The sequence below is a fragment of the Ascidiella aspersa genome, chromosome 8, assembly GCF_963924565.1.
Source record: "Ascidiella aspersa chromosome 8, kaAscAspe10.2, whole genome shotgun sequence".
Lineage (NCBI taxonomy): Eukaryota > Metazoa > Chordata > Ascidiacea > Phlebobranchia > Ascidiidae > Ascidiella > Ascidiella aspersa.
Genome location: NC_139454.1, coordinates 13,610,212 through 13,635,640, shown reverse-complemented (window position 1 = coordinate 13,635,640; position 25,429 = coordinate 13,610,212). Strand labels below are relative to the sequence as shown.

At 34.0% G+C, this 25,429-nt stretch overlaps 2 protein-coding genes across 2 annotated transcripts in view; one reads left to right on the top strand and one right to left on the bottom strand.

The window, feature by feature from the left end:
* Nucleotides 1–25,429, bottom strand: part of LOC146136227 (FHF complex subunit HOOK-interacting protein 1A-like) — a 47,595-nt gene that overhangs the window by 10,537 nt on the left and 11,629 nt on the right. The window contains exons 3-17 of the mRNA XM_083395526.1: nt 22,561–22,673; nt 22,383–22,489; nt 21,460–21,618; nt 21,095–21,206; nt 20,300–20,458; nt 18,006–18,092; nt 16,232–16,399; nt 15,970–16,049; nt 15,684–15,882; nt 12,569–12,788; nt 10,971–11,133; nt 9,698–9,768; nt 8,085–8,447; nt 7,826–7,956; nt 65–163 (exon numbers count right to left, since the gene is read on the bottom strand). Of these exons, the coding sequence (XP_083251652.1) occupies nt 65–163; nt 7,826–7,956; nt 8,085–8,447; nt 9,698–9,768; nt 10,971–11,133; nt 12,569–12,788; nt 15,684–15,882; nt 15,970–16,049; nt 16,232–16,399; nt 18,006–18,092; nt 20,300–20,458; nt 21,095–21,206; nt 21,460–21,618; nt 22,383–22,489; nt 22,561–22,673 (2,231 nt within the window). The remainder of the gene's footprint in view (nt 1–64; nt 164–7,825; nt 7,957–8,084; nt 8,448–9,697; nt 9,769–10,970; nt 11,134–12,568; nt 12,789–15,683; nt 15,883–15,969; nt 16,050–16,231; nt 16,400–18,005; nt 18,093–20,299; nt 20,459–21,094; nt 21,207–21,459; nt 21,619–22,382; nt 22,490–22,560; nt 22,674–25,429) is intronic.
* LOC146136228 (uncharacterized) lies at nt 3,918–4,911 on the top strand. Its single transcript, XM_083395581.1, has one exon. The coding sequence runs from the start codon at nt 4,063–4,065 to the stop codon at nt 4,909–4,911; it is 849 nt and encodes a 282-aa protein (XP_083251707.1). The 5' UTR covers nt 3,918–4,062.

Genomic DNA, 25,429 nt, shown 5'->3' with positions numbered 1-25,429 from the left:
GGTAATTAAAAGACAGCAGATCAACTATGTTTGGGGTAAGGAATGAGTTATCTTAATTACAAACCTCATCAACAAGATTTCGTTCAAAACTATGATTGTGTATATCTCCATCAGATGAAACTTCTATGCCAGATTCAATATCTTCATCGTTTTGTAAAGTAGTCTGTAAAAATGTTAATGCAATAAATACAGTGTATTATTACCAAAAAATTAATATCTCAACCACAACACATTATTGAATGTGCGTGGGTGCGGGGGGTTTAAAGGCAAACAACGGAAAACCATAAAAAATGGTTTAAATTAATTAAACTTGAATTTAGGAGACAACACACATTAGGTAAACAAAAGAAAACTGCACATTGCTTGTGCTCAACATATTGGCTTTTATTAAAATGATTTTTACCAAACATGATGTTGAATGGCAATTATTGAAACAGTTGTAAAGCTGTAGTTAAAGCACAATAAAAGTTCCTGCTAAGCTCAAGCACTTCTACATTAATTAGCTATTTTTTAAATGCTACATACAATGCATTGGCTATAATACAAAAACACATTATATATAAGGGCAAAGAGAAAAAAAGTTTCAGCCCCGAGTGCTAGCCTGCTGTCACAAAGAAGGTTGGTAGAACAATTAAAATGCATCTGGTCAATTTTTTTGCAACAAATTTTGTTATAATTTTGTTGTTAGTTTGTAGTTATATATTTCAATTTCTTGAAAAGTTGGCGGAAGTAGCCATTGTTTAAAAAGCAATTTATTAGTTTTTTATGGCAATATTTATAAACATGTTGGCTAATTTTATTATATTATATAATCAAAATTTAACAAACAACAATGTAGATTCAAAATCTTGATCCTATTTTGATGAGAAACCTCATATTCTAAAATATTTTAGTCTTCTACTTTGAACATTACTAATTGTGGCAAACGGAAAATGGTTAAAAAATAGAGATACACTGTGGTAAATTTGTGCCATGAACCTTATTCTATGTTATTTATTACGCTGTGTTTATTTGTGACATGTTGTGTTGCAGGTAATGTTTAGTTTAAATTCAGTTCATAAAAACCTAGCAATTCCTAGGTCACCACAATTTTATGAACTGAATTTTTAACATTGACCTTGTGCTTTACCAATCGCCATGGAGAGACTGATGAGGCCAGACCGTCTGGAACTTGATCCCAATGACCCAGAGGCCATTAAAATGTATAAACATTGGTGGCGTTCATTTGATGGCTTTATTCGAGCCATTGAGAAAACACAAAATAGCCATCAGAGTGGAACCAGCCAAGAAACAGGTGGTGTTATTACGTTATCATCAGAAGAAAAATTAGACCTCCTTGTCAATGGCATATCACATAAACTCTACTCCTATGTAGAATCCTGTGAAACCTTTCAATCTGCTAAAGAGACTCTTAACAAAGTTTTTCTGAAAGAAAATAACATCACAGTAGCTCGTCATTTATTGATGATGAGAAAACAGAAACCGGATGAGAACCTAACTGATTTCATGTATGCTTTGCATGAGCTTTCTAAATCCTGTGATTTTCAGGATGTCGATGCAGATACTTATCGACAAGAAATGGTTCGCGACTCCTTTATTAGTGGCATGGTAGCCCCCGACATCCGACAAAGACTTCTTGAGAAAAATAAGGTTACCTGTAAAGAAGCCTTCGATCAAGCCTTGGTGTAAGAACGAGCAAGGAATGAGGCCGTGACCTTTATTAAGGAAACTACAAATGTGACCATTGCAGCCTCAGAGACTCCTGAGTCCACTGTTTTTGCAATAGCTAAGAAAGATTGTTTCTACTGTGGAGGTTCTATGCATCCTGGAGGCCGCTCCTCTTGTCCAGCTAGAGAAGCCACTTGTAACTCCTGTGGTCGCAAAGGTCACTATGCTAAAAAGTGTTTGTCGAGAATAAGAAAGAAGGGATTTAGTAGTTCCTTCAAGACATCGGCTTCAGTTCTGCCACAAACAGAAAGTGGAGAGTCTACTTTTGCATCTATCACAAATTCTTTCATATATATGATGAATGGGCACCCTGATCCACCTTCAGGTTTATATCCTGCACTTATTAAAGTCTCCCTTGGTGCCAGGATGCTAAACACTTTGGTGGATTCTGGAGCAACTGGATGTTACTTGGATAGTCGAGTATGTCAGGAACATCACTTACCTGTTTCTGGGCAAAGATCCAAAGTAGGTATGGCTTCACGAAAGGCTTCAGCTGAGGTAATTGGCACTACTTGTACAACATTGTGGCTAAATAAATCCCGCTATTCTCTGACATTTGAGGTGGTTGATGAGTTATGTGCTGAAGTTATTCTGGGACAATCATTTCTCGGCCTTCATAAAGGGGCATTCTTTCACTTTAAGGGTCCTCGTCCTCTTCTTAACATTTGCCCTACTTACCCAAATAATAGCACTTGTAGTGTGGCTGCAGCCAATGTGAAACCATTTAGACTCTTTACAGATCTAGAAAGGGGATTCAGACCTATTGCTGTAAAATCACGTTGGTATTCAGCTGATGACCAATATTTTATCCGTAAGGAAGTTTTAAAACTTCTAGAAGAGGATATTATTGAACCTTCAAGAAGTCCTTGGCGTGCACAAGTTTTGGTTGCAAAGAGTGGTAATCACCGCCGTCGATTGGTCATTGATTACTCTCAAACTGTGAATCGCTTTACATTTCTAGATGCATATCCGCTGCCCAGGATAGATGATCAAGTAAATGCTGTTGCTAAAGGTAAACTCTTTAGCACGCTTGATTTGCGCTCTGCCTATCATCAGATTCCCCTGCATGAAGAAGATAGACCTTTTACCGCTTTTGAGGCCGATGGTCGACTATATCAGTATAAAAGACTGCCTTTTGGACTGACCAATGGAGTATCTGTTTTTCAAAGACTGATAGATGTTATCATTTCAAAATATAGGTTAAGAAAAACGTTTGCCTACCTGGACAATGTAACTGTGGTGGGAAACTCACAGGAGGAACATGACAGAAATCTTGAAGCCCTATTACATGCTGCCGGGAAGGAAGGCCTCACCTTCAACGAAGAAAAGTCACATATTGCAAAGAAGGAAATTCAACTGTTGGGATACCTGGTAAAGCCTGGTAAAATCCAGCCTGATCCTGAGCGGTTGAAGCCACTCTTGGACATGCCCATACCTCAAACACTTGCTGAACTCCGACGCGCTGTGGGTCTATTTGCATACTATGCCCGTTGGGTTCATCAGTTTTCAGATAAGGTTCGACCCCTTGTCAAAGCCATTCAGGAAAAGGCTCTCCCATTGGCTAAACCACAAGCTATGGCTTTTGCAGAGCTTAGAAAAAGTTTGGCTTCCGCCTGTCTGAAAAATATTGATCCTTATCAACCCTTTACTGTGGAGTGTGATGCCTCCCAATTTGCACTGGCCGCTACCCTGAACCAATGTGGTCGCCCTGTCGCTTTTTACTCCCGGACCTTTACAAAAAGCGAACTCAACTACCCTATCGTGGAGAAGGAGGCTACAGCTATTGTGGAGGCTACGAGAAAATGGAGTCATTTCTTGCATGGTAACACCTTTACATTATTGACTGACCAGCGTGCTCTTTCTTATATGTTTGATCCTGTGCGCCCAGGTAAAATTAAAAATGCTAAGTTCCAGCTGTGGCGAGCTGAACTGGGGGCCTTTTCATATCGCGTTCACCACCGTCCTGGTAAACTAAACACTGCTCCGGATGCCCTTTCAAGAATTTCTTCTCTATGTTTCATGGGAAATGCTGGACTAGTCCAAATCCATAGGCAATTGGGGCACCCTGGGGTAACACGCCTACTTGATTTTATAAAAGCGCGCAACTTACCTTACTCTATTAATGAGGTTCGGCAAACATGTGCAGAATGTAAAGTTTGTGCCGAAGTAAAACCTCGTTTTCACCGCAAGTCTAATGAGTCTTTAATCAAAGCTTCTGCTCCATGGGAAAGAATTAGCATTGATTTTAAAGGACCTGTCAGGGGTAGAAGACATTACATTCTCTTTGTGGTGGATGAGTTTTCCCGTTTTCCTTTTGCAATTCCCTGTTCTGACATGACTACGAAAACCGTCATAGCTTCGCTAACTTCACTTTTTGCTCTTTTTGGTCTACCCTCTTTCGTCCACAGTGACCGGGGCACAGCCTTTGCTTCTGGTGAATTTAAAAAGTTTTTGACCGATAGAGGAGTGGTAGCAAGTCGGACTACTCCCTATCATCCTACTGGTAACAGCCAATGTGAAAGAGTGAACCAAACCATATGGCGAACAGTTAAACTCCTTTTAAAGGACAGGGGTCTGGGAGAAGATAGATGGGAAGAAATCTTAGTGGAGGCCCTTCATTTCGTAAGATCTCTGCTTTGCACCTCAACAAACCAAACCCCTCATGAGCGTTTCTTAAACTTCGGACGAAGAACTATGCTGGGAAGATCATTACCATCATGGCTGCTCCAGCCTGGAAAAGTTTTGATGAGACGTTTTGTGCGAAATAAAAGAGATCCCTTAGTTGATGAGGTAGACTTGCTGGAAGCCAATCAAAGTTTTGCACATATTCGGCTTCCAGGGGGGCGTGAATCGAGAGTGTCTGTCCAGGATTTAGCTCCTTGCCCTGAAGACCATGAAGTCCCTCCACTGCCAGATGCAAAATCCTTTGGCAAGTCTCTTGAAAATGGAGTCCCAATTTCTACCAATTCGCCTCCCCATACTACTAGGCCATCTACAGTTACTACACCAGAATCTGCATTGGACAGATCATCGGTAGAAGATTTGGCTCATGGTACAGATGAGTTACCTCCTACTTCACCTTCTCCTTTTGCGTTTCCACCTGCTTCGCCTACTGGTTTGCAAGTGAGGCGTTCATCCAGAATTCATAAACCCCCTTCACGGTTTGGGGATTGGACTCATTAAAAATGAATCCTTAAAATTGTTTAAATGAAACGATGCTTTTTTGTTGGGTGTACAGTGTACTTTCATTATTTAGAGGGGAAAAATGTGGTAAATTTGTGCCATGTACCTTATTCTATGTTATTTATTACGCTGTGTTTATTTGTGACATGTTGTGTTGCAGGTAATGTTTAGTTTAAATTCAGTTCATAAAAACCTAGCAATCCCTAGGTCACCACATACACCAGTTTAATAATAGTATGGAATAGCATTAATGAAAAAAAATATTTACCATATGTTAGCCATAATACTGGTAAAATCAAAATAAATGAAATATTTAAATGCTTTACTGTTCAATTATAATTTTATAAAAGGAATCAAGACCTGATTTTACACTACTTATTTTTCCAATTCTAAAAGTAATGTATTTTTTTTTAAATTATGGTATGACAATTGTCTCTTATAGACATTTGTGGGGGGAGCGGGAAAATTAATTGTCTTATATGCTAATATATATTTAATGTATTAAAAGAGTTACAAATAACATAATGGCTCTTTCAAGATATTTTGCAGAAAGTAAAAAATAATAGGGAGCTGTCGAAAATTTATACAAAACACTATTTGAAATGGGACCATAAAATAAATTATATAAGTCACAGAAAAGTAAACAACCTTTTCCTAGGTCAGTGGTTCTCAACCTTTTATGCTTTGTGGCCCCCTTTGAAAGGCTCTCGACCCTCATGGCCCCCCTGATTATAAAAATAACAAGCATTGTGTTTATAGTCTTTTTACTTGTTTTACTTCTTCACATTATTACCAATACAGCCATTAATCAACGAATAAATGCACTTAATTTCTAAAAATTTAACAAATAAGTCATTTTAATTTAACCTAACTTAGTTAGTCATTACAAATTTTGTTCTTCGACGCCACCAATGCTTTTTTATATTCCGGTTTGTTTTACACTGAGTCAAGCGATGTCACTACATTCATCGAGAGGATTACTCGATTTTAGTTTTATTAATGCGTTACTATTAGCCTACTTGACAAATGAGCTGCATAAACCGCTGAACGTTGGCCTAAAAATGACCTTTTGAATAACCCGGTAGCGTACTTTATGTGTTTTACGGCGAAATGTTTCTTTTGCAACTTAACGTCCTTAAAGGAAATTGCCAGCCGTTGCACCTGGCAACACACACTAGTTGCTTGCCTTACAGCATTACAGCATTTGTCGAACACTTAATGATTAGGCAAAGGGTATCGGCAAGTAATAATTGGCCGCTCAAAAAAAAAAAAAAAAAAAAGTTGACGCCGCATGATACGACCATCTACAAAGTAGCACAGTATTTGTTTCGCCACAGCGACAGGTCTCTAAACAAACCTGCCACTCGCTAACGACCAATTAGGCGTAACTTTCTGTGATTCAACGAATAAAAAGGATTCAATATTCTACTTTAAACATACTGACTAGTCAAAGAAGTTGTCAGAAAAATGTGTTACAAAACGTTACAAGAAAGGTTTACAGTCATAATAAAAACACAAAATTAAGTTAACTGGCAAATTTTGAAAATAGTGACACTTTGGTTTTCGCAACATCTAGCTGGAGAGTTATGCCGGTGGCCCCCTAAGGGGGGCGAGGGCCACGGTTGAGAAACCCTGTCCTAGGTCAATATATTATGTTTTATAGTTAATTGCTTTTTTGTCACTAAAGGGTGTATTGTATATATTATATTATAACCAATTCCCCATAAAGTAGAACTAAATAAAAAAAATATACTAGGATTCAGCATTCTGGATCCCCTATTAGAAACCTAATATTGTAGAATATCTTGGTATTTTTCTTCTACGTTACAGTAAAAAAATGGAGATTCACCATCTTAACAATAAAATGACATAAACTAATTTTTATCTTAACCATCATAGAAGGAATTTTATAACAAAATGAGTTATACAAAAGCTTCACACTATTTGGTTATGATTTTATCAAAGGAATAACCTTTATTTTAATAGTTAAAAAAAATATTCATTTAAAAAAAATAGATTTTTAGTCTCTAGTCGATACTGCATAAAATACCTACATTCAATGTTGGGATTAGATCGCAACATATAAGCTTGTGTATTTTTATTGCAAATGTTAAATGTTCAGAACAAATGGCTTCACATTAAGCACCCTTGCTTACTTTTCGCTTTTTTTTGTCATACACATGACTATATTAGATTATTATTAAAAAAAATTGAAAAAAATGTTTTGTTATGTTGGTGGGTAGAATGTGGTATGACAGATTAGGTTATGAAAGTGTTATAAAATTTTGATGTTGTAACAAACCGGGTCAAATAGCAAAAAATAACAAACAGCTTAATAATTTTAGAAAACAGAGAACCTACATGTTAAAAAATCGAATGAAAATGACTAATTGTATTACAACTTTGACCAGCTTTAATATTGCGTATTTGGCTTTAATATGTCATTATTTTTCTGTTTTACGTATTGTTGCATTTTAGGTCTTATGGCGTGTTCCCTTAAAATCCATGCTAAAAAGAATGCAAAGTTATAGCATTATTGTCTTTAATATATGCCTCAGTTCGCATTGCAAACATTTTTATCTTGTTTAAAATCATCTGATCTGCCACTGTGAAGGGCTGCCACTGTGAAAAGGAATTTATGTGGCTTCTGACTTTTTATTTTTATTTTTGTAGCCTATAAAAAACATGACAACTTATTTTGATATATTGGACATTTGACGTGTGTTTTTCCTGTGACTTTTCCAGATAAAAGCTAAAAATAAAATTACTGTTGTACTTACTATAAGGTATGGGCTATTTTTCACAGGTTGACATGCCAACTTTTTATTTTTTCTAAAATCTGGGAATTCTGTTTGCAATTTAAAACTAACTTTTATTTGGTTTACAAATCCTTACTAAAATAAAAGGTACTAACCGTATTGCTGTGCTTTTCGCCATCAATCTTTCCTTGTGCTAATTTGGGTACTATGTCCATTAAACTGCGGAAGAAATCATCCACGGATGAAGTTTGACTTACTGAGTTGGAGTAGGGCTTTATTATTTTATCTGTTTCCAACATAACAAAAAAAACATTGGTAAACCAAGACAAAATTGAAAAACACACACAAAAAATTAATACGTTCCAATTTTTACTAAAAAAATAGTGGGGCAAGCAAAAAATGTTTATAACATACTTGTTTCATGCCCTTCCCACTCTTGTTCTTTGTCCAATAAACCTATTTCAGTTTTAGGTTTACTATCAATATAGTTATCAATGTTTTGTTCAGAAAATGTTTCAGTTGTAAGTTTGTCTTGCACATTTTCATCAAGTTGAGATATTCCAATATCATTCTGTTTAGTCTCATTTGGTTTGACATGCTTAGGTGGATGACTACTGAATGCTAAAGCAGTCAGGTTAAGAGTTTGAAATGTAGCAGAAAGTGCCTTCATAGCACTGTGTGAGCCGTTGCTGATGGTATCATCCTGTTTCAAGTTTTTATGTACATCATTACTTTTGTACTCCCGTGATAGCTCCGGTGTACTACCAAACGATGATTCTAAACAAAAAAGTTGTGTTTTACCAATCTTACGATTGCCATTGTGGGTGAGTTTTGCTGCAGGGGAGCACTAAGTCCCCAGTGTGTCAAACTGACCAGGTGTACACATACCTGACTGGTGAAGCGTAAATAGGATTTTTCACAATTCATCGGAAAGTATTATATGACTTTAAGGAAAACCATGTAAGTAATATAGGAGCTATACAACTGCTTCTGACTTTTTTCTTTTGGAACCTAAATGTAATCTCAAAAACCCTTCTCATGTCTACTATTGAAATATGGTGTTGTCATTGGATATCAAAATGTTAGTTTGGAAGTGTCAAGGTCCTCATAATGCTATGAGAATAACTTGCTATAAATAAGTACTAAAAGATATAAAAAAAACATTTTGGCAGTTTAAGTAAATTATTAAATCGGGGCAGCAATATCATTGAACACAACTTGAAGGAGCCTTTTGTTGGCTTAGAGCCGTGGTTCTTAAACATGGTTCAACGAAGACGTTTCAGGGGTTTGGTGAGAAAGTCCTCTGAAACATAGATGCTGTTATTTCAAGCTAAATTTCAATCTCTTTAATATGTCCTTGGCATCACAGATATAATATAAAGCGAAAGTTTATAATTTGACTATGTCCGCTTTTCAGCTTCTTGACGTCACGTTTGACATAACTTTCATGTTTCTGTGAAAGAAATATCATGGATCTGCCCATTTTGATGGCCAATATAGGAAGAAACGGATACTGAGCGAAAATTTTGGGTTCACCAAAAGCTTGCAAAATAACATTTAAAGGTTTCAACAGGTTGCCAAAGGTTAAAACCACCATCTAACATGGTTATAAAACTGACTTAACTAAAAAAAGTTTTACTAAAAAATTCAATTTCAAAAAATTAGTAAATCATAAGTTCTGAACCTTTTTGCCATTTTTATCTTATTTTACAAACTCACATAACCATAACATTATATATAAACCACCGACAATTGAAATTATATCAAAAACAGTACCAATGGATTCCATCAATCAAATTTGTTTTCACCTTTTATTGTGCAAATGAGATTACATTTTAACAAGTGTATTTGAGTTACCTAGCTTAAAAAAAACAGTGACCATGACGTAAACAGATTATTTGTACTGGTTTAGTGGCTTGTTTAATGAATGGACATTTTCCCTTTTTTGTCAAAAAAAAGAAACATACCTTTTTTTATTTGTAACCAACAAATCAAATCAAATCAAATAATAAAATAAAACTTCTCACCAGTCTTGTTGGTGATTTGTGGATGAGGGTTCTCCCCATCATATGGAGCAGACCATTGTGAACAAGCTTGACTGAAACAAAAAGCTAGATTTTGATAACATATTTTTGTAAAATATCCAACTAGGAAAAGAATGACCGAGGATTTATATCGAAAAACCTATAGAGTGCTCGAGACCCAAGTTAGGTAATAGTGTATTTTTTTTGAACAGCAACCTATTGATGTTAGAAATAAGTTTAAAAGTACACCAAATAATGAATTTGATTTATCTATAATTGGGTGTCGTTTGAAAATCGGTCCGTTTAACACTGTAGAAGCCGCAACACAACTGGCAGCTCGGCCGGCTTTAGAGACACACATAAACTAAAAAACAGTTATAGTGAGAATTCTAAAGCTTATACAGTAGTATGGAGCATTTTTAATGTTTCGAATATCTCCAAACATGTTGAAAACGAATAGAGATAATTCAAAACTGCTACCTATGAAGCCATCAAGTTGTTGCCTCTCAATCATTCCTATATATTATGTTGTACCATCCCTCCCTAGCTATGTTATCCTGAAGTACTCCAGAAGCCTTCAACAGACTAACTGAATTAGTCAATAGATGATGCCACAAAGGCAGGCTAGAAAAACCAGAAGCATGTAGGGAGTTTTGAACTAACAATCTCCAGTCATACCGGGAATGTCGCTCTACCAACTGAGCTAAACAGCTTGGAAAGCAACAACTAAGACACCATTGCTTGCCGCAGATGGTACAACTTGCACAACATGTTGGGCAGCCATAAATTCAACGCATGTGTAGCAAACACTCCTGCTAGGCAACAGCTGCATTAATAATTCTAACATTAACAGTAAGGTTTCGTAAGTTTAACGCACAAGACTACACTAAATTACACATGTTGCACCATCTGCAAAACAAAACCAATAGACTTTGTCCTAGGTGAAATTATGCCATGATTATCATAACATCTGAACTTTAGCTGTGTGGCATTGTGGCAAGTCAGCTAAAATCGTTTGCGGGAATAATATTCATGTCAATTGCACACTATTATGTGGTATTAGAAAATGCTTATAGAGAATATTTTTTGCGGTAACTATTGCATAAAAACGGACAATTCAAAACAGACACAACAGTCTCTTCCAATAAAGAGGCCTTTGTTACACCAACACCGGATATTAGCGCAGACAACAGAGAGCCAGGAAAGAACAGCACAATTGACTAACAGAGTGACTGAAAAAGAATTATATATAAGAAATATATATTACGTTCATCACCTGCATTGAGTAATTGAAACTCTGGCATCTTCCAGGTAATCCATGTAGCTAGTGTTAAGTTCAAGTTGAGATCGCAGATCTGGCCCAAACTCCGCCATAGTACTAGGACTGGTAATTGTCTGCGGGTGTATTTCAACATCATCAGGTTGCTCATTATTTACAGCTGTGGAAAAACATAATTAAAAGTTACAAATAATATGGCATAATGTGGAAAGAAGCTATTCATTAATGACTAACGCTGTTTTAATTAAAATCATTTAAAATATATGCTGGTCAACTAGTGGTTAATGGTTGGCACCAGACTGGAAAAAGGTTGCAGCCTCCTGGTGACAAGCATTTTTGGCCAAAATTATTATTTTTTTGATTGGGTTTCAAAAGTTAAATGCTGTGTTCACTTAACTAATATATATTAACCTCGTCATGTTAAGACCATGAGCAAGGCAATTATAAATCAAAATAGTAATTCTTAGGAGCTGGCCTTACCGTAAATTTTTTTGATATTAACAAATACATAAGGGGTTTGCCAAAGTATGTTTATTAGGTTAAATTAGCAAATATTTCAAGTCAAAACAATAGATGACGCATTAGGCACATAACATAGATTAGTTGATTGCTTTAAACAATAGCATTAACAGTATAGTTCAATTTAATAAAATTGCTTGCCTAAGTTGTGTCAGGGCAACATGTCATAGTGTGCATAGCACCTTTGGGCTGAATAGATTTTCGTAACAGGCTTAACAAGCAAACATAAAATATTTTTTTTGCCCACAGATAAAAAGATACTAAAATGCAAAAAAAAATTCTTAAAAAATTATCAACGAAAGAGCGGGCAGCTTGAAAAAATTTTATTGCAGTGATTAGAAGTGTATAAGGAAATAACAAAAAATTTGTATGCTAGATTACACATTTTTGCACTAAATTTGAGCCTCATTAAAAAAAATCATTCTTAAATTTACAGAAGCAAAGTTTATACGAAATAACAAGAGTTTGGAGTTTTCAAGACCTAACCAATCAGGAAATTACTCTTAACAAGCTGGAAACAAATATTGTGTTACACAGTAAATTATGTCAAAATAGCGAGCGTCTTTTAAAACTGTTGAGAATGTTCTTTGTCCTACATTGAAAATTTAACAAGTGCATCCATCTCATTAGACATGCTTCATAAATTTTATAAATCAAATTGTTTTTTGTAATTGGTTATTCGCTTCACTGATTTACAAAAAACGCCACTTGAGATTTACAACAGGGATTTTTATTTAAATAGATGTTTATTATTGAAAAAACATTGATGTGTATACTAGGCTATACCCAACAAGGGGTCACATCGAACTTGCTTTAAAACGTCTTAAAATCACAATAAAATGTACCTCAGTTGGTGTTTTTGTCAAGTTATACTAATGTTTAAAAAAGTGTGCCGAGATTTATTTTTTATACTGCCAAAAATTTCTCGGTTTAAAGTTTCATAAAATTAAACTGAAATTAAACATATTTAAAAACATGATTTGTAATATTCAATCTCATCAAATTAGGTCAAGCAATTTATAACTAAAAATTCTATACTTCTCAAACAAACAAAATTAAGTAAAAATTAATAAAACCTGAGTGCATGTCAATTGTCACAGATAAGTCTTCATTGACAGTATATTCAGAAAAAGCATAATTATTGTTTGCTTTGAGTAATTTTGAGGAAGAAAATGAAAAACCAGGGTCATGCTGTGTGGGTGGTGATGAAACTGAATGAAATTGTTCTTTACCCAAGCTGCTTGTAGAGTTAGGTGATACAACACTGGATGATTTCGCTGGTGGAAGAATTTCAGCCTGCAAAAGTAAATTAATTTCACAGTAAACTTTTAGAAAAAAGTATTTTCCACCATAGATGGTATATATAATATACTAGACGAAATACCCGGCGTTGCCCAGGTTAAATAGGGTATTTACTTGGAAAAATAATATACATCATGCATATTATTTTTCCAAGTATCATGTGCATTCGGGCAATGCCCGGATTTTGCGTGGTTAAAGAGGGCTGGTTTGAGTAAATATCTTTTCACAATTAAAGTAGGATTTGGCCCTTATGAAAGCAGCAACAGTATTAGGTCTAACTAATCTCGCGACTTTACCAAAACAGCTTTTTAGCAAAACAAACAAACGGTACAGTTTAAAAGCACCTAACCAAACAGCTATTCTGTTGCAGTGAACTGAAAGCATTTAACAAACATAACTGTCTTTAGTTTTACAGTTGTTACTGAACAGCGATGAACCTTACTTTGGAACTTAGTATAATCCGACAAAATCTATTTTACAAAAATCATGCATGATTAACAAACTGTTTTGAAAATTTACAAAGAATCCCACAGTGGGGTTAATATTTGTAATCTTGCGACTTTAGCAAAACTGCCGGCGCCACATCATTTTCGGGATGCTTTAGTAAATAAGCACTAACCTAATCGACTTCAATTTAATGACATTTTGTGATATGTATATCGATGGGGAATCACTAACAAACCTAAACTTTATTATTTTTTTACTTGGAAAGACTAAATACCCAACGGCTAAGCACGGAAACATCTTTCAGGTAAACAAAACTTACGTTGTAGCAGACATTGTTCGCATTGCGTGGTATTCTAGCAAATACGTAACCCAGGTATACTGCGTTCAACGTAAGTAAAATCTTGTTTAAAACTAAAAAATGGTTACTATTAAAACCGCCATAATAAGTGCGATATTTTGCGAACTTTATATACCTAATTTTGCGCGGTAACATACTTCAAGGAGTTAAGTTTGAAACAAAATTTCTTTTTATCAAGCCAATACACTTAATTTAATTTTATGTCCACACAGATAATTGCGTTTGAAAAAAAGTTTTGCACGGTTAAGTTAGAAGGATGGAAGATAAATGTGGTAATCAGCATATACACTAAAGACATAGTGATTTAAAAGTCATAACAAATTTGCGTATGCCTAAGCGTTAGTTTATACTCTGTTAGGGTTGCTGTGTGTATTTTGTGTAAGTGTCTTAATGCCTCATGAAAGAATGTTGCGGAAAACGTTGCAATAAACGCAATTTTTTGCGAACTTGGACTATTTTTTACATGGTTGAAAAAACTGCAAAAAGCTATTAAACATAAAAGTATAAAATAAATCAAAAACAGCTCCTCTGGTAATTGTAATTGTTAACCAACGTTTCGGCAACCTATACAAGCCGCCTTCGTCAGGGTGAATGACACTGAACGCTAGTACAATAAATGGAAAGCAAAAAAGGAAAAAAGCAGAAATAAAAGTGAGCAAAGAAACGGTAAGAAAATAATTAGCGACTGCCTCTAGTCCTTCAGCAGGTGCTTGTAGCAGGCAGAAAGCATCACGTCAGTTTTGACGTTCATGGTGTTACCCTTTCTGCCTGCTACAAATGCTTATGGGTTTTCTGATAGATATCAAGACTTACCAACTGTAGTGGATGTTATTTTATCCGCTGCTGTCCTGATCAATTATGTAAGCCAGGGATGTTTTGGAAAATTTTGCACTTATACACTAATCGGCTGAAAACTATTTTAGCTAAATTTTACATTTATATACTGCAGATATACCAAAGCTATGGCTATGCTAACGACCCGAAAAAAAAAAAGAGTTATGACATACATACATACAGATAAATTGCAAGGGTGTTAAAAAACTTGAAAATCCCAGGTCTTATTGCAACTAATAGATATTAGTTCTAGTTTAGTCCTATTGCAAAATGTGTTTTATTACGTAGAGATGGTATTTAAATTTTGGAATTATTGCTAAACTCCATTATAACTTCATTTTTAAGAATAGCTGGCATACTTTAAAGTTTAAACAATTCCATTTTGGAACATATTTCCCTGTTTAACAGGTCAGTTTGAGGCCCTATTTTTAATGTGTGACACAAATGTCAAAACATAAAAGTATTTGAACAGTAATCAAACCATAAAAGTATTGAACAAATTTGGTGGTTTTTAAAGAAAACAAAAATTTCAACCAATTAATTTTGCCATAAAGAATATTGGCCAGCACCATAAAACGCAGTGATACATGAAATTGTTTAATCTGGTTTATATATGGCACATACATACGTAAATCCATCACTTATATTAAGTGACATTAGCAAATAAAACATTCAACCAAATTTTCTCTTTAGGAAAACATACTTCCCAATTCCCATATTTTTTAAATTGCCGTATTTTACGGACCATAAGGCGCACTGTCAATAAATTGCTGTGGTTAGTTTTTTGTTCATAAATAAGGCGCGCACCGGGCTATAAGGCACACGATCAATTTATCCAAATCGCCTGCAATCTAAAGCACGCTGAGGCCTCCACAAAAAAGCCGATACTTCAGCCGCGTGGTAAACCGCTCCGCTCTTTCTCCTACTCCTCCCACTTTTTCTCCGCGCTCCTCTTTACTTGATCCATACATTAGGCGCACCGGCTTATAGGGCGCATGATCAATTTTTGAGGAAAAGAAGGATTTAAATTGCGCCTTATGGTCCGCAAAATACGGTAGAAATGGCAGAAAAGCTGTGTAACAATTTTACCAAAGTCAAGAGCAACAAATATGCATACCATTCAGTATATCACGGTTAGTTTATAAAGTTTCAAGTAAAATTAGCACATTAGATGCCATTTTGAGACAACATATTTAGCTTTTTTTTACAGGGATAATTTATGCCCGACTATTGTAGATAGTCCATACAACCTTAGCAATTTTATTAGACGGTTCATCAACTTGAACAGGCCGAAACATTGCAACATCAGTCTCAATATTTTTCTTGCTTTCGATCTGACAAGCAATGGGAGTAAGAGCCAAAAATCGAGCAGCAGATGCATTGTGTAAATCAATATCACAGATTGCACGTCGCTGACTGGCCAGCAAATGCTGACAGGGAATAAGGTATCTGATACAAAACACAAAATAGCATGGCTTAAAAATTAGATCACATTATATTTAATTTTTAATATTAGAAACAGACAACAAATCAAACCTAAAGATTAGTTGAAGCATAAGATCTTCACAGTTAAGATCGACAAGAGTCCTCATGAGAGAAAGTGAAACCAAGGCAAGCTGAAATTAATAATAACATTAGTGAAAAAATTGTTACCTTTTTACATTATGGTAGTTTTAGTGTTATTATTGTTGCAGTACATATATTGAATATGCATGTACTATTATGTTCTATATAACACTCACTCACTCCAACCAACCACCCACCCACTCATTTATTCATCTATCACTCACTCACTCACCCTATTATTGCTAGCAATACGTTGAATTAGGGTGTTGATGATAAGACTGCTTTCATGTCGATGTGTAAGAAGAAAGCGAAGAAAGCAACACATCAGTGATGGAGCAGTGACTGAGCGGAGGAATAAGTTAAGATATGCTGTTGTCACAACAACCTCATCAGCAGATGTCTGACAAATACAAGAAAACACTTTTAGCATTCCAGTACAGAAAAAATAAAATTTTAAAGTTACATAACAATAAAATTGATTTTCTAAAAATGGTTGAACATAACAAATTTCACATATAAAATTGATTTGAAACGTTGCTGTATATTTATTAATAAAAAATTAAAATACAAATAGTGATTGCTTGGGATGTTTCAAATAGAATATCATATTGTTTAGATATGATATACAGAGTGTTCAAATCCCTATCATGTAATTTTTAGTTTTATTCTTATTGCATTTTAGTTTTCTTGGGAATTTTATATCTAAGATATATTTGGTTAAAATTGACGAAAAAATAATTGTAAAAACATAAAAAAATGCTTAATTTTATTTAGTGATGACAAATTAATTTTAAAAATAACACATTTTAAATAATATGTACAGTACTATGAGGGCATTGGTGCCAATTGTCAGTTTACAAAGACATGTATACTTTTTGATTGCCAATTGCTGTTCAGATTTACTAATGATTTTAGAGCATTAACAAAAGTTGATAAACGATATTAAATCCGAAAGTTTCCATTTGATCCAAGTGTGTGACAGTTCGATTGATTAAATGCAAACGTGTTCATTTGCTATACCTTTTAAAGCTGATAATATGTACATAAAAGTAATGCTATTTATAGCATTATATAGAGCAGTGGTCGATAACCTATGACTGACGATCCATTTTTTTTCTAATTTGGCTCTGTAGCAGTATCTTTTAGCCTATTTTAAGAGAAACTTTTGAATTCAAAATCCTCATGGCACCCAACAGAAATACAACAAAAAATGGAACCAAAAAAATGTTTGCATTATTTTTGCATCTTACGAAGAACTGACAATATCCGTAACATTACTTTTTGGGTATATGCTGATTACCATAAAGGGCTATAACATGAGGCTAGCAGTTTAATATGTAACAACGTACTATGCAATAGTGATAAAGAGACCACGGTATGATGGATTGTTTCGTTTTGTTTAACCAGACAAATTCAGGTAGACTATATACATTATGCGAGTATTCTGGTGTAATTATTTTTTAACCAGTTAGAATACCTGGTAAATATTCTATTTAACCTGGGCAACACCGGGTATTTTGTCTAGTTATTTATATAAAAAATATCTGCAAAACTATTGGCCCACATTTACTGATATTGATATAATATAGAATTGAATTATGAAAAGATATTATCTGTCTATCTATTGAAATTATCTGCATATGACATTATTGCCAAAATTAAAAAAAATAGTTTGAATCACATCTGTAATGTAAAGACAAATTACATCTAATCAGTTGCATGTACAATCAATCGCTTAATAATTTATCTTTAAAAATTTCAAGCTTACTTACTTTCTTTGTTTCTGATTTACTTTTCTGTAAATATTATTAATGAAAAACACTTTTTTATTAATTTTACCTCAAATAAGTTTCGTTGGCATTAAAACAAAAACTTTTCAGTCCTACCACTCTAGATGGCTTTAACTAATAATTGACTCTTGCAGGCGACTAGATATATTTTAATCTACATTTTGACACCACAGTAACCACTTTTACATTACTCTATTTAAAAAATTCTGTACTTACTTTGTGTAATGAGGGACCAAAGACTGATACAAGAAATCCATTGTAGAAAAAATCTAATAGTTGCTGACCCACAATAACATGTGCCACCTAAAAAATATTTTCAAAATAACTGCATGGGTAACATTTTTTTACAATAGGCACTTATTTTTTTCAAACAGATAAACTAGTGTCAAAAATATAATCATAACATATATGGCTACAATTAAAAAAACAATGTTGTAAAATATTAATAAACATAAGTTTTAACAAACGAATATTATTTTTACTACAAACACCATCTAAAGTCAAAACATGGTATTTATCCATTTTAAAATATGAATGCATCTCCTAAAACTCATCATAATAAATTTTGAATTAAAGTCTTCTGAAATTTTGTTGTTTCCACCTTCTTCTCAAGGCAACTCAAAATTTAGAAAAGACCACACTGCTAAAATCTCTTGACCCAAGCTTCTTCTTGTAAGGCCATAATCTAGGATTTTTATTTGGGGGGAATAATAGAGATGACGTCTCAAATTTCCTTATAAAACAAGTAACGTTGAGAAATTTGCTGTTCTCCTGGATAAATTCTTGCATGAATGTGCAAATGAAATTAAATCTAAATAGCTTCAAGGAGGCAAGGTACTTGTGTCATGTACATCATTTTTTCTTTATCAAGGTTAAATTTTGAAACATTTTATTTAGTGGAGACATGACGATAAAGATGATTTTCGAAAACAAGTTGGTATATAGAGATGATTTTCGTAAACAAGTTGTGAGCCATTTACCCCAAGAGCTATATGGTAGAACAAAAACATTGCATAAGTTTGCGCAAACCAGAAAAAACATATAAGATGTTTACCTTCGAAACTTTCAAGTTGTAGGGGTGTTATTTACAATATAACAGCCATAGTAGAATCTGGTTAAGATGTCAAAAAATTGCATTTGTTAAGTGAAGCAGGCCTTTAATTTCTTAATGCTCTGTGGTACAATTTGCTGCCCAGTTTTTCATGCTAGATTTTTGCCAAGACAAATAGCTTAATAAAATTAAACCTAGATTAATATACAAAAAATGTTAGTGTCCCGAATTGAGTAGTGTTTGCATGTTGCTATTGTGTTACGCTTTTCTACTTTCTTTCTTTTTTTCTATTTTTCTTTGTCATTAGACCTTTGGTGTTGTTTTGGACAGGAGTTTTGAAAGGACTTAAGTTTTTATTTTATTAATTTTTATTTTTTTAATAATTTTCCCTTTTTTTAAATGACTTTAGAGAGTACCGTGGTACTCATGGGTCTGTTGGACTAAAAAGTTTCTTCCAAATCAGGTAAACATATAAACTGCCACATGAGAATTGCATGAATCACAAAAAAATTGAGTATTACTTGGCTATTAAATCAGGCAAATAATATAGTTTGTGGAGGGCATGCTGTCATGCCCGCTGGATTATCGATGCTTTTAATATAGTACAAGCCATATTGTTAAATGTTTTTCAATGTGATTACATGTTGACACCACACCACCTAAAAGGATAAAACTGATTTGTAGATAAATCACTATTTTTTAGACCAAAAACACAATGTAAAAAAGTAAAAGGCTTTTTTCTTTTTTTTCAGTATTTATAATACTCTTTAAGTGATCCAAAAGCCTAAAAAAAGCAAAAAGAAACATAAAGTAATTGAACATTATTTACCACTAAACTAATGTGTTCTACTTTTCCAAATTAGTTTGTTTACTTTTCCAATTAGTAATTATGTACAGTCAAAAACAGTTATTGCTATGCACATGTTCGCTTTGGATCTAAAGGCTTGACGCACGTGTTCGCTTTGGATCACAACGCAGCTGTTCGCTTTGGATCTAAAGGTTGGCTTTTGCTGGACGTTAACTGGCTGTTTCTCATGTTTTTTATAACGTTATTCAATCGCCATTTTATGACATCATTTAATTTCCATTTTATGAAGTCATTATTCATTAACGTCAGACAAAAATAGGGAAATTTCATAAGTTAAAAATTCGGGAACCCGCTTTTTGATTTTCTGGATACGCCCCTGATTGGGCTAACAGCTTATTCTCCTTAAAACACTTTTTATTCAGCATGTTATGCAATAATTAAACACATTACATCTGCAACTCTATCCTTGCCTGTTTTGTAAGAAAGTGTAAATTATGGAGTCAAAAAGGTACATAAGTAAACAAGTGCAACTTTTTATACAGAAGATTATAACATTTATATATAACCTACTGCTATGGCGGCGGATCATGACATGACATACACAAATTCGGGTGTGAAACAAATTCATAAACAAACGAGAAAAGATTTTACCTCAATAACAGAATTGCAGAATTCAAAGGAATTCATAAAATTTATTAAAGAGGGTACTTGACACCAGTCACTCCGGTGAAGGCAATGCCAATCATCAGTTCTCACCACCATATTCCTTGGCAATGTAGAATATAAAGCACTTAATCCTGTTGCTAGGACCTGAAAGCAACAACAGTGGAAATACTGTTACTCAGAAGTACTATAATATTGTTAAAGTGGTTACAAAATTCCAAAAAAGTTTATTTGCCTAAAATTTCTGTTCCAGTGGGTTTTCGTTTATGCTCGTCAGATGTAATAGAGCTGTTTACAAACTGTGATTAAGAAAAAAATTGAGTTAATTGCATGTGGTATTAGAATGCTCATAATTTTTTTTGCGAAAACTATAATTTTCTAAAAATGTAGACTTTAAAACAGTTACAAAAGTCACAGTTAGACCACTTTTCAAGAGAATCTGCTTTATCTAAAACAAACAGTTGTAACACCAACACCTGATGTCAGCAAAGAAAGAAAAACAAACAAAAAGTGATAATAGCACTAAAAAAGGAGGTCAGAACCCAACCCCCATGAATACATCACTGGTAAGCACAACATGTAAATTCTGGAAAGTAATTCATCGATTCAATCTTGAGTTGTGATAGATGACAAACTAACTCTTTTAAAATTTTATCATTGGGTTTGTTATCAAGGGGATTCATGTATATATTTAAGTCAAAAAGCAGTGAATAATTACCTGCCAATTCAATTTTTAAATTGGAATACCAAAATAACACTAATTACACAAACAAATATACTCACAGGACAAAAGTTCGACTGCTTAACAATGTAGTTTGCCACCATTTCATTTTCTGCAGATAGTGCCATGCAAAGAAGCAAAGCATCCCTTGCCTGCTGCCCAACTGTACCCTCCCTAAATAAATTATGAAAACAATACATACCAAAACGCATAAAACAATGGTTTAACATAAAATTACAAAAATATATTTATAATCAGGAAATGGTTTCTGGTTTACATTGTTTGATTTGGGTATACATATGTTAAGAAAGTTACACAGACTTTATTACTGGTTTAGATCAGATGTAAAATTAGTAAATAAAGCAATAAAAAACAGAACTAACATATCTTAGGAAAATACTTTGCTTGAGTTACAAACGTTTCAGACCTGTGAATGAAGTCAATTAGAAGAGAAAAAATCAAAAAATTTGCAGGTCCATGACTTGTGGAAGCATTAAAGAAAACTTCCAAAAGTGTTGGATCTCTATTCATCCAAACACACAATAGATTTAAAAGCAACACAATGTGCCCATCAAGTTCTTCCGACCTACACAAACAATCAAACATATATTAAAAGTATACTAAAAATAAAATATAAAAACAAGTAACAAATAAGCATATTGAAAAATACATTAAACAAAACAGGGTCTAAGCATATCCTTCATGTGATACTTTCTTGATATTGTAGCATGTAACATTACACACGTTGCCAACCAATTGAAACTTAAGGTAAATGTATATATTGACAAAAGGGTATATGTAGATTGGGGGCCATGACCAGTTGCGTATCCAGGGGGGGATATAATACCATTCACCTTTCATATGTAATATTAGCGTTTTTTTGTTCATTTTTGTCAGGGTTTAACTTACTGTCCAAAGCATCAATGTTTACAATGTAATTGGGTCAAGCGTCTTAAGCTATTGCGAAACCAAAATAACTCAAAATGCCGTTTTTCGTCTCTTGTTTGGCTGACCATAAAACGCAGGATGTTTTTTCTCTTTCGCCTTTCATTATTTGTGCAGGTTGGCTGTTTAGCAAAGGTGCATTCAAAGTTGCAAGCATTCTGCCATACTGAATTCACATTTGGTTCTTAACAAATTTAAACATTGCGGCACACTTTTCATGAATGTGCTACAAATCGTAGGCTTTTATACAATGAAATTTATTATCCTCCTTAGGGATTTGTTTGTGTATCATTTACAAATCTGACAAAATCTTTGTCTGATTTAAAAAATCACACACCGGAATAATAGAAGCAATTCAATTAAGCAAAATAAAGTATATCAACCACAAGATAAATATGTCCTTACCTTGCACTGGAATTTGTTGATAACAAATTTAACATTGGGATAACAAGCTGTTTATGATGCAACAAAGAATGCTGTGCTTGGCTTATTAAAACTTCATATACTTTTAACTGAAAAAAAAAAAAAAAACAGTATCACAACAAAATAGTCAGGAAATAAATAAAAAACTTGTGTGTCTTACCAGATTAAGCAAAATTTCTGATTGGAATGAAGGTGTATCCAACCACCAGTCAAAAAGTTGTTGGAAAATGCATTGTGTTATTGCAAACTCCAAAATAGGTCCAAGAAGTTCCCCTTAAAAATGAAAAAAGGTAGTGAAAAATATCAGACAAAATAATCAAAATCAGTAACTTAAAGTAGCAGGTAGGAAACATTGTTGATTATTGCATATACGCTATTTATTACTTTAACAAACGATTGTGACAAAAAAATTCAATAAGTCTGTCTGATTTAAACATTTAGCGATTCAGTTACATCCTAGTAAATGTAATTTATGTGTGACAAATTTTCTGCATTGTTTTATGATCAAAAGTGAGTTTCCTTCTATCATAGCTAGTGGTTCATGTTTGTTCTTACTGACATTTTTTTTTTAAATTACCTTTTACACAAGTAAACAAATAGAGTTAATTATGTGTGGAAGATTACTCTAGAATAGTTTGGTTGATATGTAAAATTTTAAATGACAAAAACACTTCGTAATTAATACAAACGCTATGTTAATTTTATCAGTGACAGCTTGAGCTAAAAAGCTTTCTTGATAACCCCTTCAATTAAAAACAATGACTTACCCAAAGTGGTGACGACATTGTTCTGGAACATAAACTACTATTTTTGTAAACCAAATGTAAGCACGCTGAAACACGATTTTATCAATTATAACCAGAAACCCCATTTCTAACAAATGACATTGTTGCCATAAGTAACAAAGACAGACAAATTATCTTAAGCTAGTCTAATTTCTACAAATTAAAAATACACAAAAACAGAAAATCAGAACATCAGAAAACAGGACTGTGTAGTCGGATTAAAATAACTAGAGTCCGACTCTGGCTTAGAAAAAATAATTTTTAATGGAATCACTTCTTATTTTTTATAGATTTTGTATCTCACCCCTTCACAAACAAACAACTAAACTGGGGTTCCCAGTCACAAAAATATACAAGCCACTTAAATTTTTTATCAAAATCAGAAATAAAAGCAGCCAAGTTTCCCACAAATCATTTATTAGTATCAACTTGTTATTTTGTCAGGGGCTATAATTTCAGGGATTGATTTTACATGGTTTTGTTGTTTGTCTGTGTTAGTCAGCTGTTGTGGGCGAGTGCTGGTTGACATCCACTCGCCAACAGGAAGTGCCCCAAAGCGAAAATTGGTTGTTGTTTTTAGAGTTACTGAAAGTCTTAATTTATTGACATGTAATTAATGGTGTTTAACTTCAACAACTAAAGCCAATTATTTATTTTAATCGCTCTATCGCAACTACAAATAGAAGTTGAAGAAATGCATCACACATAGTGAAAAGTCATATGCATTCAAAGTTTCAATTAACAATTAAAACGGTAAAAATAAAACTTGATGAAGCATGATTGTGCGAAAGCTTATTATTATTTTGTGTTTCATATAATTAGTTCATACCGAATTTGCAATATGACCATTAAGTGATTTATCTGCCATACGCGACGACCATGCAGAGCATTTTCAGACGCTCTGAATTTCTAATAAGGCGTCATACCGCCCTGGAATTTGACCAACTTATGCGCGCAATTAGTGTGCAAAAATTATTTCCTGTAGCTTAGTTTTATTTAGTTCACTAAAAGTGTTCCAAACTTTTCGTTAATTACCACGTAGGCAGCACAAGGCCATTAAACCCCAAAACCATAATTTTTCAATTTTATGTAAATGCAAGCTTTTAGATTCAATGTTACATTTTGCCTAATTACAACTTTTTTAGCCTAGAGGCGCTGTAAAAAAGTCACTATGCCTAATGATTTGTTTCTGTCATAATGTGCAACAACACAAAAGCTGCTATCTAACTACTGTCACATTATTTCTGCGAATAATTTTTGCACTCATATCCTAAAATCTAAATTATGCAAATTTTTGACACTTTGCGCAACCCTTTTAGCATTTTCTTCAAAAAAAATTTACAAAACAGTAGTGTTAGGCCAGGGGGGTATCCAAAAAATCCAAGAAAAATGGGGGAGTCCCGCATTTTTAACTTTAGGAATTCCCCTATTTTTGGTCTATCGTTAATGAATAATGACGTCATAAACTAGTGACGGTTATGATAGCATAAAATAGTGATTTGCAATGACGTCATGTAAAATAAACAGACACAACCAATTAACGTCCAGCAAAAGAAAACTTTTACAACACAAAGCAAACACGTGCGTCAAATCGCTTAGTGTGCAACGTTAACTTTAGGTGAAAAACTAAATCAAGACGGTAAAGTATGTGTGATTGAGTTTCATGTTTAGACTATCAGCAGCGCATTTCAGGACCACGCTAAACTGCGAGCATGTCTCTTGTCACCCGTAATACTAAACGAAGATTGGTTTTCCCGGTTGTTATTATGACACTATTAGCGCAAGATCTGCGCTGAGCAGTATGCCGAATCAGCTAAAATACAAGCTGTGGTTGAGGAAAAATAGTGTCAATTACACACTAAACACATGGTCTTGGATATGCTTATAGAGAATAAATTTTTTTTTTTAGTTAAAAAAAGATCAGATATTAGCGCAAAAAGCGAGGGACATTAGCTGCTCCTGACTCAACGTTTTTAACGATACACCCCACCCCCTGGATATGGGACTCTATTGAGCACAAACATGTTTATTTATCGAAATAGTAAGGCAACTTAAATTACTATTTTTGAAAGCAATTTAGTTGGATAGAGATTCGCAAACCATATGCCAACATTTTTGGCAAGTACCATTTTGTTCAGGCGAGTTCTGATAGGTACACGCTATCCCGACTGGCAAGTGCAATGCAAATATTAACTCAATGCCAACCCTGTATTATATATTTCACTTTAGTACATTAGTTTAAGC